This window comes from Nelusetta ayraudi, unplaced genomic scaffold (assembly GCF_046127955.1).
Source record: "Nelusetta ayraudi isolate G7.1 ecotype Tasmania unplaced genomic scaffold, CSIRO-AGI_Nayr_v1 ptg000181l, whole genome shotgun sequence".
In the NCBI taxonomy this organism is placed as follows: Eukaryota; Metazoa; Chordata; class Actinopteri; order Tetraodontiformes; family Monacanthidae; genus Nelusetta; species Nelusetta ayraudi.
The window spans coordinates 192,741-207,260 of NW_027466230.1; the positions used below are offsets into that span (position 1 = coordinate 192,741).

Consider the following 14,520-nt stretch of genomic DNA (forward strand, 5'->3'; position numbering starts at 1 on the left):
TGAGTGCACTGCAGTTCACATTGTTCAAATTCTTTTAATAAAACATCCATAGAATGCCACTTTGTGTCTTTATTTACAGTCGTAATTTTCATCGTGTCGACGACAAACTTTGCTTTTACAAAGATAATGACATAGAAATGTGACTGGATTTTCCCAGAAGCTCTTGAATTTATTTTATATATATTTCCAAACAGTTCTTCCGTCTAATGCTACTAAAATAAACTGGAGTTTTTTTGGTTACACGATATTTCAGTGAAATAAAGCAACTGCGGGTGAATTGTACAAGAATGGCCTGCCTTCAGTTACGCTGCATCAAAAGTATATAATGCCCCATTTAAGATAATGTTCAAATACCATCAGAGAAATATTTCCCCGCAGCTCTTTGATGCGCTGCCTCTCATGCTCGTCTCGCCAAGTCGTGTCCTGTCCCTCTAAAGTGCAACTGCTTTTTTTCCAACTCTACCCAAGAGCACTTCACTCTGTGTTCTGAATGGTAGGATCCTCGTAGTCAGCAGGAATCGTATCTGGTGATTTAATAAGTTGAGAAAGAAAACAAGGAAGTAATAAGCAGACTTTTGCATTCGTACCTCAAAGTGCGTATCAAGGCTGGGACCACACTTACCGTTGCAGCGGTACTTGAGATTGGACCAGATGATGTTTTCTTGGGAGAAGCAGAACACGCCCAGTCTCCCTCCTCTCATGCTGGTGTCAATGATCACCCCAGTGTCTGCCACCAGGTTGGAACCCTCATAGAAGCGAGCCCTAATTCACACCCGAGTGTTACCTCATGCTGAGGTGATGGGAACAATGCTTGCTTTGTCTGTTAGCGTCGCCTAGTTGTACCTGATGTATCCGACCTGCGGTCTGTGCTGGAGGAACCAGCGGTAGGAGACCTTGTCCTTCCAGCCGACGTTCCGGGGGTCTTTCCAGAGCAGACGCACCTGCTCAGGTGTGTCTCCGGTGTGCCACAGGGAGTTCCGCATGTACTCGCCAGGACCAGTCTTAGACTTCACAGCCTGGATTAAGAGCATTAAAGAGGGGGGGGAAACTGCTAGTGGCAACCAATGATGAAATAATGTCCTCAGTCCAATGCTGAGGGTCACGAATGGGTACGCAAGCGACACATTCTGAAGCTTTCCATCACCTTGAGTTGTATCCCTGGCTCGGCGACGGCTCGGAAGGGCGCGGCCTGCCAGTAGGTTTGCTCGGTTTGTTTCCACATCACCACGTAGAAGGAGGAGGAGTCCTGGTAGCTGAAGATGAAGCCTGCGTAGTCGTCGTCGGTCACCGTGTTCACGTGGAATGTTCCGTCAAAGTCAACCCCGCTGAACGCCGTGTAGCCTGCAAAAAAATTAGCCAATGGTACAAGTTGAACAACTTTTTTATAAATAAACCATAAGGGATGATAAGCCGGGACATGGATATTCTCTACTCACCTACAGCAAGACCGGGGTCAGAGTTCATGGTCTGAACTATCTCCATGCCCTGTAACGACACGTGTTGCTCTGTGCGTGATTTTGCAAAGGTTTGACAAAAACAGGTTGAGCTGGAGATATTTCTTACCTGATTGAGGACCACCCAGTTGGGGTCAATCTGAGAGTCTCCCTCGGGGTCCAGCACCACCGTCTGATAGGCTCTGAAGTCCGTCAGGGTGATCTCGGCGTTCTCTGGGCAGTGGTCGATTATGTCGATGACGTTGTCCTTGTCACGGTCGCCTTGGCATGCGTCTCCCACGTTATCCTCTGAAATATGATGGCAGGTGTGAGGAAACACAGGTGGGGAGGAATCAATGATTGCAGTGCACACCCTCAACCGTGACACTAACGGTCCGAGTCCTTTTGGTCGGGGTTGGGAACCAGCCTGCAGTTGTCCTGCTCGTCCAGTTTGCCGTCATTGTCATCATCGTCGTCACATTCATCCCCCTGAGAGAGAAAAAATATTGTTCTGTTTAAACTGGGGATGAACAGATACCGATACCAGTATCGGGTGTCGGTACCAATACTGGGGTTGAATACTCTACTTTGTTTTTGTACTGCAGTGAAACTTAGGTCACCCATGTTCTAGAGAGACATGCTGAGGAATGTTGCTCAAATAACAGAACATCTGTTAAATCTAATTGAATTTAAAAATGTAAAAAAATCTAAATAATTCTATAATGTTTAATGGCCATATCAAGTATTCAGTATTGGTATCAGTGAGTACTGAGATGCAAGTACTCTACTCATTCTGTAAAAAAGTGGTATCGGTGTATCCCTAATTTATACAATTTCTTAACAAATCTGTCATTGTTCCAACAGAAGATGCAATATATGATTTATATCCAACCATTCCGTCCTTGTCCGTGTCCAGCTGAGACGAGTTGATGACTGTGGGACAGTTGTCCTTTGAGTCTTGATGGCCGTCGCCGTCACTGACACAGAAGAGGTTGAGATGAGTGCCAGAGTTTCATTCATCTCGCCGCACAGCCACGTGTCAGGTCGTGACCATGGGCCCTACCTGTCTATGTTGTTGTCACACGTGTCCCCCACGAGGTCGTCATCTGAGTCGTGCTGCCGGTGGACAAAACGGAGCGTCGGACGGAGTCACAGCAGCAGAAATATTTCTCCTTCCATTGGCGAAACAGCGCCGTCGTACCTGGTTGGGGTTAGCCACTTCAGGGCAGCTGTCACAGGCGTCTCCCACGCCATCGCTGTCTCTGTCTCTCTGGTCTACGTTGGGGACTCGCGGGCAGTTGTCGAGAAAGTTAGGCTGGCCTGCGAAGAAAAAAACCTTTAATTCTCCTGGATATTCCAACGCGCAATGACGGGGAAATGAGAAAGGTACGACCGGACGCGGGCTGTCAAACGCATCGCCAGATGGCAGCCGGTGCTTGTGTTAGGAGAAGCTAGAGCTGTTTCCATGCAATGACTCTCAATGCCTGGCAGAGCCTCGCTGTGGAAAAATACTTTTAGGAAGGAGACAGACATGACCAAGCGCTTAGCAATCTGCTCTTGGAGTTAAAGACCTAACCAAATGATCACAAGAAGTTTGGAGGGCTGTCAAAATGACTGAGCAGGAGCTGAAAACAAGCAACATGTGTGAAGCGTATGAAGGTAAACAGGAGTGAAAGAAGAATTGTTGTGTTTTTTTCCCTCGTGGAACAAATGAGTAAAGCAATTAAGTTAAACTGTGTGAGAAAAAAAAACCTGTACTGGATTTTTTTTTTTGCCCTTTAAATGATGCTTGACTTGTTTCATGGAAATTCAGAAATCATACTGGCAAAGTGGAAGCAGACAGGGAGGACCTAAATGTTTTCAACATATGCATTATTGCGTGCGTGGGACAATACTGTGGAAAAGACAGTGGGGATGGACGGTGACTTGGGGGGTCACGTGCTCGACTTGAGGAAGGAAACAACGTGTTCCTGACTTTATTACCCTTAATTAATGCAGTGGTGGAATAATTGCCCACTAAGCCTTTCAATCCCTGCAGCTATTTAGATTAAACAAACTATGTCATACCAATAAAAAGCAGCAAAGTTCAGCCTGAAACCAGCAGGGTTAGACAACAGGAGATGACAACAGGGGATGATTATTTGTATTATTACCATCGTTGTCGATGTCGTCATCGCACTCGTCGCCCAGGCCGTCCCCGTCGGTGTCCCTCTGGGACGGGTTCTCCGTCGTTTTGCAGTTGTCACACGCGTCGCCGTGGATGTCCTTGTCGCTGTTCTTCTGGTTCACGTTGGGGACGAGCCAACAGTTGTCCTGGTGCAGACAAAGGCGTTGAATCGGTTAAAAACCCGGGATGCCCTTTGACCTTTGCCGCGCGGGGCCGCAATTCCCTCACGTTGTCGTTCTCGATGCCGTCGTCGTCGGCGTCGGTGTCACAGGCGTTACCCATCCCGTCCCCGTCGGCGTCCTCTTGGCCAGAGTTTGGCACGAACACGCAGTTATCCTGAACTCACGCCAAGACGCAAAACACTCTTCATCAGCGCTCATCACTTTGGAGTGAACCTTTGAGCGAGCCGCGTGGACGTCTCTCACCTGCCGGCAGCTGCTTTCGCTGCACGCGAGTTCAATGTCAGGTTTTCCGTCAATGTCGGTGTCCTTTCCGCACATGTAGCCATTGCCTGCCAAGCCAACGCCGCACTATCACGCACACCCACACCCACACACACACAGAGGGAAAATGGAAAAGCAGGAACATTAGCGCAACTTGTACTGGGTCTTGGCTCGGGTGTAGCCGCAGAGCGAAAGCTGACGTCAGCGTCCCCCCACCCCCGCCCCCACCCCCGAGTCCTTACGAAGCAGGCGACGGTGCCGTCCATCTGCAAAACGCACTCGGCGCTGCCGTGACACTGGTTGGGTTGTCCGTTAGGGCAGAGCCTGGTGCCCTGGCATCCCCTCGCCTGGTCGCCTGTGAAGCCAGTTTTACATCCTCCGCAGCTGAAGGAGCCCTGCAGAGGACAGTGTGGTTGTCAGAGAAGAAGCAGCGAGGGGAGAAAACAACTCGTCGTGTGGGTCCTACCATGGTGTTGTGGCACTCTGAGTTGGCAGTGCAGCCTCCGTTCTCTGGAGGCCCCATGCACTCGTCTATGTCCTCGCACACCTGGGAATAGCAGAGGTGGTGAAAACAGACCTTCATGTTCAGGTCCACACATCTGTGTAGGATGTCTGTTTTTACCTGTTTGTATGTTTGAGCGTAGGCCACCCCTACTCCAGTGATCTCAGGACCAGTGTATCCCAGAGGGCATTTCCCGCAGCGGAAACCCGGAGCGGTGTTCACACACGGGACGCCAGGAAAGCAGGGATTGAGCTGGCACTGAAACATGGAAGAAAAACAAACAGAGGATGCCACTTGTCGCAGCTGCTAACAGCAAGTTTCTCCGCAGGCAGCGAAACCTCAATACCCACCTCATCCACGTCATCGCAGTGCACCCCGTCTCCTGTGAATCCGTCTGGGCAGGGGGCGCACTGGAAACCCCCTGACTCCTGGGGGATGCACATGTTCTGTCTGAAACAGGTTCCCGGGACGCACTGGGTCAGAGGCGAAGGTGGGAAATTGTCACCCCCAGAACCCGAGGGCGTGCCTGGGTTGGTTGGACTGCCTCCAATACCTACGCATGTACAAGTGTCAAGGCAGTTGTGAACTGATGCTAATGAGATAAAAGATGTGATGATCCAGCACTTTTGCGCTACTTACCACAGGCGAGACACTCTGCAATGGTGTTCCTTAGAAAAGTCGTCTCCTTGATCTTAACCAGGAAGAGGCAGAGTGTGGTTAGTCTCAATAAATATTACTGGTTATATGAAGGTTGTATTGAAAGCTGAATGACACCAAACGAGAGTGCTGTCTCTTCAGACAGTATGTCTTTTTTTTTTAGGTTAGTAAAAAAGCTTTAATATGTAGGTCAGCCTCAGCAGTGGGCTTTTCCAGATTAAAGACTCCATGTTTTTCCCTAACCACGGGCTCTCAGTCTATTGCCTTAATTATCAAGAAGCTTTAAACTTTAAATGATCACCTGAGAACATTCACTTCTCTCTCCAGCCCTCTTTTCCTCATTGGGCTTTTGCTTTGGTTAGACTGAATACTTGAGACAAGCGTTTACAACCATTTGCTGATTTTATAGTAAAATAAATCTTGCTCGTAAGGAAAAAGAACGGACTGAAATTGTGTAAATGAGCCCATATTCAACCTTCTTTCAAAGCAATAAAGTGGCTCAGGTATTTACTCTGGCCGACTCTCAACCCATAAAACCTTCTTCCATGGAGATGATTCAATTAATGCCAACATCCACCTGGTTTTGCGCACACAAAATGGGTCACCTGTTGGTTGAGTAGATCCTTCAGCTCAGCAAACATGGTCTTCAGCTCCAGCAAGGTGGCTTGATCCTGCACCATCCTGCTGCTCGGGGCACTTGCTGGAAAAATTAAAAATTTAAAACAACAAAATGAGCAAAAGCTCTTTCAGGATGAGATGAAATGACATCTTGTGCTTGTCTTGTTACGGCTGTGTGTTCTCACCCAAGAGCTGCACGGATTGACCCTGATGTGCGCTACAGTCCTGCAGTGTGGCCACATTGTCTATAGTGTCCTCTATCACCAGCTTCAAATCTGTTACCCTGTCCTAAAAAGTAAAATAATAATTGCAGCTTTGCTCAATGCTCCTGGTCGTTACAATCAAACACATCATTAACCAGACCCTCGATAATTGCTCTCAACTTGACACTAGCTAACTCACCTGTCCATTTGCCTGCAAGCTTCTGAGCGCCACTTTGTTTGGACCTGGTGGAAGGGACCCAAACGCAGCGGGCAGATCATTCAAAGTGTGCGCCAGTCTGCAGTCCACGTAGATGTTGAGGCGACCTGGGCCGCGCTGCATCCCGCTGCCGTGTAGCATCACATGGTGGACCCGCCCGTCTGACAGGGAGGCGTGATTGAAGCTGGTGGTGCCAAATCTGCCATCAGTCTTCTGGTAGCGAAGGGTCACTGCAGGACAGAGGACAGTAGGACGGCCACCTTATTAGGTTCCACAGAACTAGCAGAACCTAATACCTTATAAAGTGGCTGCTGGTGAGTATCTGTATGTGTGAGTATTACGACTGACCCTTGTTTAATTTGGCCTGCACGCTGAACTCCAGGTACTTGCTGTTGTCTCTGGGGTTGATGACGCTGAAGAGCGCGGTGGGCGCTTTGTTTTGGAGCCTGAAGGAAGAGAGGAGAAAAGCCTCATCCCGCCCCTTGTTCTTCAGGCTTCCCTGGAGCAAGTCTGGTAGACAGTCTGGGGAGTCTAGTAGGTCGTACACTAACACACAAGAGCATTGTTTTTTTATTTTTAAAAACATCATTATTACATTATTGTGGCAAACAAAAGATTACTGGCACGGTATGTAACAGAGAATAGTGGGACATGCAGGAGGAGCTTATCATTTATTAAACAGTACTCGCGTTGGCACAAAGCAAGTGTTTCCACAGGTGTTATTAGGGGTGTGATTTTTCAACCCCTCTGACAGAAATGAGCTGCTTCTCTCTGATATTTTTTTTGTGTGACGGAGCTGGACTGACCTAAATCCATCATGCAACAACAAAAAAAAAATTGCGTGGTTCTGTTTGTTTCCGAACTGGTGATCAAAGCCAGATAAATGTGCCAAAAAGTGTATTTACAGTCAGGGACGCTTTGAAAACTGCCAGTTTTTGTCTTGTTGATTGTGGCACAGCGTTCTGCCACTGCTGAGTCAGTGGTAATTTATTATGTGTGACAGTGCATCTGTGCAAATGTGTGGGTACGTATGTGTGTGTTTCAATGTTTGAATGCAACTGTGTTTTATGAAGTGACAGACTGCAATTTCGCACGAGAGCAGCTGTGAAGCTTTTCCACTGGAACGATCCCACTGGCTCACAACCTCACCGACGCTCACACATTCGAAGGTTCTACACAATAACACTTGCACACAGCCCATTAGCTTGATTCAACAGAAGTCCAAATGACTGGAAACTGCACGGAAACATTTGCACACAGTTTCCCACACAGTTTCTTAGATTCTTAGCTGTTTCTTAGTGTTGCTTCATCCCTGAGGACCCAGCTTGATTCCTGATATTAAATGGAACAAAACAGCCCCCTGACACCAAGTCAAATGATGCAGTTTTAGTGGGGGTTTTTTGTTTTGTTTTTTTAATTAACTGACTTAATGTCAGAAGACAATACAAAAAACAATTAGGTGTTAAAAGTTATACATGCAGACTAACAGATTTAGAGTACTCACCGATGCCTTGAGCCGTGACTGTGAGCGCCAGCTGCTGCAGCAGCAACAGACACAGAGCTGCAGCTCCGGCCCACACACCCATCATCTGCGCCTCAGTGTGAGACAGGCACGCTCTCAGGATGAGCTGTACCCCCAAAGACAGTTGCTTCCTTTCAAAAGAAAACAAAGCAAAACAAGGACACAGATCTGAATGTACTGTAGAAATAACTTAGTTTGATTTAAAAGTCCAACAAAAACAATAAATAAAATAAAAAAATCCAGCAGTTGAAACTAACTCTAAGCAGAGGCGCGATGCTTTTGTAGCCACTGCCTCTGCCTTTTAAAGCGAAAGGGAGTGTCCTGTGTTACGAAAGTGTCACACTGAATGGCCCTTCAGACTATGTGGGAGTGACCTCAGCAAAAATATTTCTACCATGGTAATAATAATAGCCTGATACGGAATGCTAGTGTGAACAGGAATAAACAAAAACAAGATTCATATATTACATATACTTTTAAACATATATTTGTGTATGTTACTTTTGAAAGTCTTATTCAATATGAAACAATCTTACATCCAGCTGGTTATTTCCTGTGTTATCTACACTAGGAACTGTTTTACCATATTCCATCATCCATTCATTTCAGATCCTTTTCCATACCCACTTACTTGTGCACTCAGGGTTTCAGGGAGCCTATCTTGGCTATCATTGGGCGAAGGCTGGATAACACCCTGGACACGTTGCCATTTCATCACATGATTTCACTATATTCCCATTTTGTTTCTTCATTTCAAAGGAAACTGAGTCACCTTCATTACTGTGCCTTTCCCGATTTCCGAAGTTGAAGAATGCGGGAACAAAGGGGAAAAGAAACCAGACTTGGACATTGGAAACATTTCATGATAGACGTCTGGTAGGCTACTCGTCTTAAAGTTCTCCTTAGCGATCCAAAGTACATTTCAACATCTCATTTGTCCACTGGGGCAGAACTGAGACATTCACCAGTCCTGGGTCAGACATTAGACGCTGCTAGTCTGTCTAATGTCTGACCTAACACCTGGCAGCAGGCACCGGACAACTCGACTATCTGTCCAGAGAAAATGACGAAGAGAGAAAGTCACTGTTAAAATATCCGCCAAAAATAGAAAGAAGGAAATCGTGTCATATCAAAAATATTAAACATGTCAAAGGTTGATGTGTTTATTGTTTGTTTTTTTGTTATATTTGATCATAAAACAAGGCAAAGATGTAAGGAATATAAAAATTTACAACGTCTAGTTGTAACCTCTAGTCTTGTTTTGATAAAAACAGGTGTGAAAAAGATAACGTGAGAGGATTTGGGGCGAAGAAACCGCTGTGTTTGTTTCCTTGGCCCCGGTGTCCCTTCTCTTCCCTGACTGCGGATAGGACGGCTACCTGGTGACGTCACGGGCTCCATCCATGAGTCGAACATGGCGGCTGCCATGGAGCTGAGATGCTGGGGAGGAGACTGGGGTTTGCCTTCTGTCCACACGGAGTCTCTCATAGTTCTGGTAACGTAAGGGTCTCCTCGTGAGAGAAAACACGGCCACTCTATCCGGACCCGTTGTTCTCAGTGAAATGTCTCCTGGCAGCTTGTCTGGCGCCTGCTCTCTGTCTCTGTGCTTAGCTTCCGTGCTAACTGAACCGCCCTGGGCGGTTTTGGCTGCGGTTTTCCTGCCTGCTGTCCGTGTTCTCGCTTTTCCTTGCAGGTCGTGTCATTGCATCGCCACTTAGAGCTCACCTTTGGCTACTCGTGGGATAACAGCTTTGAGCGCGCGTGTCGCGGTTTTGCGTATGACACAAGCTGTCGGGAGTCACCGTAGCGAAATGAAACCTTCAAGGTCAGCTTCGGTGTTAGTTGCAGGCGGACGTTCTCAGCTCTGGCTTCAGACAGGTGCGGACCCAGGCTGGAACAAATGTTCGTCTTTATATCACCAATGAGTCGTCTGATGGCTTTATGACGTTGTTCCTTGTTTATTCACGCGCTTACGGTTCTTGCCACAGGATGTCACTAAACCTGTCAGCTCGTGATGACCCCGCACAGCCACTTGATCGGTTCCCTAAACAACCTGTCCTTGGTTTGTGTGGTTGTATTCGTAGCGTTAGAATTAGTGTTTGTTTTCCCCCAGGCGTACGCTAAGTTCACCGGGGCCAAACTCACCGTGTCTCCCGTCGACTGGACTTGGAAAACTCTGACTGGTGAGTCTCAGACGGAACAGTGGGCTCGCTGCTACTGGGCTGTGGTGTTCATTCAAAAGCACGCGTTAACGTATACGTGTTGAAATGCTCTGTCAGGAATCTAAAGTAGTGTGAACAACGTCAACTTTGAAGACAAATGAAGCTGCGAGCTGCAACAATTGTATCTTGTCGTCATTAAATTGAACTGTCTTTGAACTTGCAGCCACCGTGCCAGAGCTGCTGTGTGGAGAGTCTGCTGTTCAAGAACCAGCGCAGATCCTCAACTTCCTGAGGAAACAGGTGAGAGTGTCCGTCACCTTATATATGGGTCACTTTTATCTATTTTTGACCTTTCTTGCTCGTCATCTTGATTTCAGAGGTTTAATGCAGACTATGAGCTCACAGCCAGACAGGGGGCGGACACCATGGCTTACATCGCACTTCTTGAAGAGAAGCTGCGACCAGCTCTGGTAGAACCATCTCTCGTCTGCATGCGACAAGAAAGCCCACTCTGCAGGTTTTTACAATGACTCCACAGCGACCGTATATCCCCCACAGCTGCACACTTTCTGGGTGGATGCTGAAAACTATGCCAACTTGACGCGGCCGTGGTTTGCCTCCCGCTCGCCGTTCCCGCTGAACTTTGTCGTGCCTGTCCGACACGCCAGCATTGCCCTCTCCCGAATCCTCCTGACCAAGGGAGAGGCGCCGCTCCATAGGATCACTGAGGTGGAGGGAAAAGTAAGCAGAGATCCGTCTGCCCCCTGTCACCTCAGAGCCCCCTGTCTAGACTTCTGTCCTCTTCCTTAGATCTACAGTGACGCTAAAGAGTGCCTGAATCTGCTGTCATACCGACTGGGATCAGCCAACTTCTTCTTTGGCAACACGTGAGTTTTTTTTTTTTTTAATATTCACATTAACTCCTTGAGAGAGCAGAATGTTGAATGTTTCAATCCACATTGAATGTCTTTGTCTTCTCGTGCGCAGGCCGACCAGCTTGGATGCCTTCGTGTTTGGCTTCGTGGCTCCACTTCACAAGGCCAGTCTTCCCAGCAGCCCCCTGCAGAGCCACCTCAGACAGCTGGAAAATGTCACACGCTTCTGCGACAACGTCCTGGCGCTCTATTTCAGCTCCAACCATCCCTGTAAGAGACTATTGAAGCCATTCAAATGCAGCAAACACCCCACTGTAGCAAAAAACAAACCAAACATTAACCTTATTGCCAGTCTTCCCCCTGTTGACCTCTTTTTGTCATCGCATGCCTACTCTTTTCATCAGCCTTTTTAACAAAACGCTCTTCGTCCATTGTGTCCTCTGGGTGTCAACTCTCTCCAGGTCCTCCTGCTCCCGTTCAGGACTCAATGGACGCAAACCTCCAGAAATTAACTCAGCTTGTAAACAAAGAGTCCAACTTGATAGAGAAGGTGCTTCCGCTTTGCTCTTAACTCCTTTGCTTTCGTACAAGTTCCGATGCACTTAAGATATGTGGTATCCCTCCATCCAAATAGCTCTCATGTTGTCATTTTGTGTATGTTATGCTGTGCCTGCTCTAACTCAAAAGTCCTTCCCCTGCAGATGGATGACAACCTTCGCAGCAGCCCTCAGCATAAGCCCCACAGAACAGAGCCCAAGCCCAGTCTGGTCAGTGACAAGAACTCCACTCCTGCATAACCATGGAGCACCGAACCCAGATCCAGCCTTATAGGTGAAGGAGCAACTTTATGCTTTCGAAAAAACTATGAAAGTATGACTGAAATATCCTCCTTCAATATGACGTCATGAACAATAACCTTAATAGCAAAAAAAGGCTAATAAAAAGCCTGATGACAGTGCGACCGTGTAATTATATGAGGGACTATTTTACTGCAGAGATAATTATGATAGTTTTAAAAGATGGCCAAGAGGGAAAAGTGCATGAATGTGGTTTTCGTAACGGTTGAGTGCATGTATAATGGTAAAAGGGATGGACTGCTATGGATGTGATGGTCGACTGCTATGGATGGGATGGACTACTGAGTGTTGCTTGATGAGAAAGACACAGAAGGTTTTTTTGGGGTTTTTTTTAAAAGAAAAAGCAAATGTATAACCAGAAGAGGCTCAAAAATCTCTCAAAGGCCCCTGATCATTTTTTTCCTTCAACCTATATGTCCTATAAGCTCTTGTAATTAATAGGTAACCATCATCAGGCTGTAATAATTAACATACGCTTCACTTAGTGGTCACCAAAATAATACAGAGTTCCACTAGAGCACTTTAATAGAATGTTTTGTTCATTCCGTCTTGTGTAGCTCCAGTTTCCTAACCTGTGTTCTAATGGAGGATTTCTGCCACTTCATAAACTCTCTAAGCACACAAGCCACCTCCTCCCTGATAACAGTGTTCTGTTGAGAATAGCAGCATTTAAATTAGAGCAATGTACAGTATCTTTTGTATATTTGTAAATATAATCATGACTTTTTTTTCAGTGCAATTCGCTTCCTTTACTAACAGGGCTGAACAACTAGTGCGTAATATTTGTAAGACATCCGAAACCACTGTGTCCGCCTTTATTATTTATAATCTGGCCTGGTCCTGCAGCCACTCACCTCTGTTGTTGCCTTCTCGCTCATGTGTTTGTGTTTTTTGACTTGGGTAATTTTTTTTGCTGTGCCTATGCACTATTTTAAACATGTCTGCCATTTTTTCAAAGCCTTATTATTATTATTATTATTATTATTATTATTATTATTATTATTATTATTATTATTATTAATAATAATAATAATGAATGATTTTATTTATTTTTTTTGTCCTTTCCATCTGGTTTTCTCAAACTAAGGTTGGAGGCAATGAAGTTTATTAACCCCATTTTATTTTTTTTGTTCTTGTTTTATGTTCCATGTAAGCTCTTGATATTATTGAACTGTGTCGACTACCAAGAAAGAGACCTGGTCACAGTTACATTCCCTTTATGCTGTTCATTGGAGGGCTTGACAGGATGTGGGAGCAGTGTGCCTTTGTGCCTGTCAGTATCTTTGTCCACTAGTCAGGATGTTGATGTTCTCCCCTTCAACAATGATGCATTTCTATGTCGTTGTTGTTTTTTTCCTTACATTTGCTCACATTTTTATTTAAGTTTGATAACAGCTGTCAACAAATACACATACAGTATGAACATTTAAGCACGTCCAATGTCTTTTTTTTTTCATGCTATATGTAATATTTTCATATGAAATCCATTAAAAACAACAGAATATTAACTATAAACACATGGGATATTAAGAGCTTGTTTTGAAGGGGACAAGAGAGGTTGTTATGCTTCAGGAAGAGTGCACGTGAGGAGGCTGTTGCGTGACCTGTTGCTGCCGGAGCTGCCCACCTCCGATTGTGTGATTAGTTGTTTAGAAGTCGGGAGGACAGAGGGCTCTTTGTTTAGTTTTTGGCGCTGGACACGGACGAAATGGGAGCAATGAAGCTGGAGGTTCTAATGTGCCTGACATCAGATAGCGTTGAAGTCAGCGCTCACGTGAGGCAGCGAGTCTGGCTCGGGCTTTTATTTGGCCGGCGGATTAAATAGCACATTCTGCCGTCAACATTGTGCTAAAATAAAAGCTTTATTTGTGTTAAGTGGCTTCAGTTCCAGTATGTCTCATTAACTTTATGTACGTGTCAAATTAGAGCTGAAGCGATGTGTTGACACGACGAGACGCGAAAACAACGGCGAGATTCCCGGAGGCTGCAGCTGAGAGCATCACGTGGAAGGCGGCAGCTGTTTGGGGGCGTGCATGTATGTGTTGGCTTCTCCCTCCTCATTTCTCGGTCTCCTCAGAGGGAAGGTGTAAGAGATGACATGAGGTACTGGAAATACAGCAGTATAGTAATTATGAAAAGGGCGAGCTCTCTTTTTCTCGGCGAGGTTTCGGCTTCCATCCAACGAAGCTGCACATCGTCAAAGGCAATCAAGAAGTCTGAATGCTCAATCAGTCTCGCAGATGATTTCGCAACAGTCGCAGATTTTAGTGCATGTCAGGCCTCTTTCATTTGCAACAAAGACTAAATGTTGAACTCAAATGTCAAACAAATATGCAGTCTGTGAATGTGTATCAGGCGTTGGTGGTGCAGTGGTTTGCACTGTCGCCTCACAGCAAGGTTTGACTTTCTCACAGCATCTGGGCATGTCATTTTATTTTATTTTATCAAAAAAGAAAAATAATACAAGTTTGGTTTCCACAGAATAAATTTCCACAATAAAACTACACATCGGATTGTATTCATTCCTGACCAGTATTTAATGTTGGAGTATTGACGCCCTCTAGCGGTGAATGTGCGTGAGAGGGAAATCAACTGCACAGGGTCAAAACACGCAGAGAGCAAATAAAAAAAATAAGACATGCCACAAAAAAGGAGAGCATCAGGAGACAGGTTCATGTCCACGCCAAGGGGGTCGGGGGGGAGGGGGGGGGCTCACTCACAATGTACAGCTGATCAGAACTATGTACAAGTTTACACAATGAGACACAATTTGTAAGTGCTAGAATAGTTTAGCGTTCATAACATTCATCCAAGCTTGTGGAGATCAATGTGTCCGGCGTCTCTGTGCATTCAGACGGTTTACT

The 14,520-nt window shown here is 46.1% G+C and overlaps 2 protein-coding genes across 6 annotated transcripts; one reads left to right on the forward strand and one right to left on the reverse strand.

The window, feature by feature from the left end:
• Positions 1–14: 14 nt before the first annotated feature.
• On the reverse strand, positions 15–8,038 carry thbs4a (thrombospondin 4a). The gene is made up of 23 exons (XM_076015110.1): positions 7,745–8,038; positions 6,589–6,786; positions 6,223–6,470; positions 6,006–6,108; positions 5,808–5,902; positions 5,185–5,236; positions 4,896–5,098; positions 4,666–4,803; positions 4,510–4,590; positions 4,286–4,438; positions 4,026–4,130; positions 3,829–3,936; positions 3,587–3,746; positions 2,635–2,753; positions 2,497–2,549; positions 2,326–2,410; positions 1,826–1,922; positions 1,564–1,742; positions 1,437–1,485; positions 1,145–1,341; positions 844–1,016; positions 623–762; positions 15–524 (listed from the first exon to the last, which is right to left on the reverse strand). Exons 1-23 carry the CDS (start codon positions 7,827–7,829, stop codon positions 475–477), a joined length of 2,871 nt encoding a protein of 956 aa, XP_075871225.1. The 5' UTR covers positions 7,830–8,038; the 3' UTR covers positions 15–474.
• Positions 8,039–9,099: 1,061 nt separating this feature from the next.
• Positions 9,100–13,086, forward strand: mtx3 (metaxin 3). Of its 5 annotated transcripts, none has more exons than XM_076015118.1 (9): positions 9,100–9,257; positions 9,876–9,945; positions 10,148–10,224; positions 10,302–10,394; positions 10,483–10,665; positions 10,735–10,811; positions 10,912–11,069; positions 11,261–11,349; positions 11,501–13,086. In XM_076015118.1, the coding sequence occupies exons 1-9, from the start codon at positions 9,177–9,179 to the stop codon at positions 11,594–11,596; spliced, it is 924 nt and encodes a 307-aa protein (XP_075871233.1). In that variant the 5' UTR covers positions 9,100–9,176; the 3' UTR covers positions 11,597–13,086. The 5 variants fall into 5 exon arrangements, with proteins under 5 accessions (XP_075871233.1, XP_075871234.1, XP_075871232.1 ...); XM_076015119.1 differs by having other exon boundaries at positions 9,129–9,262; XM_076015117.1 differs by having other exon boundaries at positions 9,160–9,257; positions 9,847–9,945.
• The last annotated feature ends 1,434 nt before the right edge of the window (positions 13,087–14,520 follow it).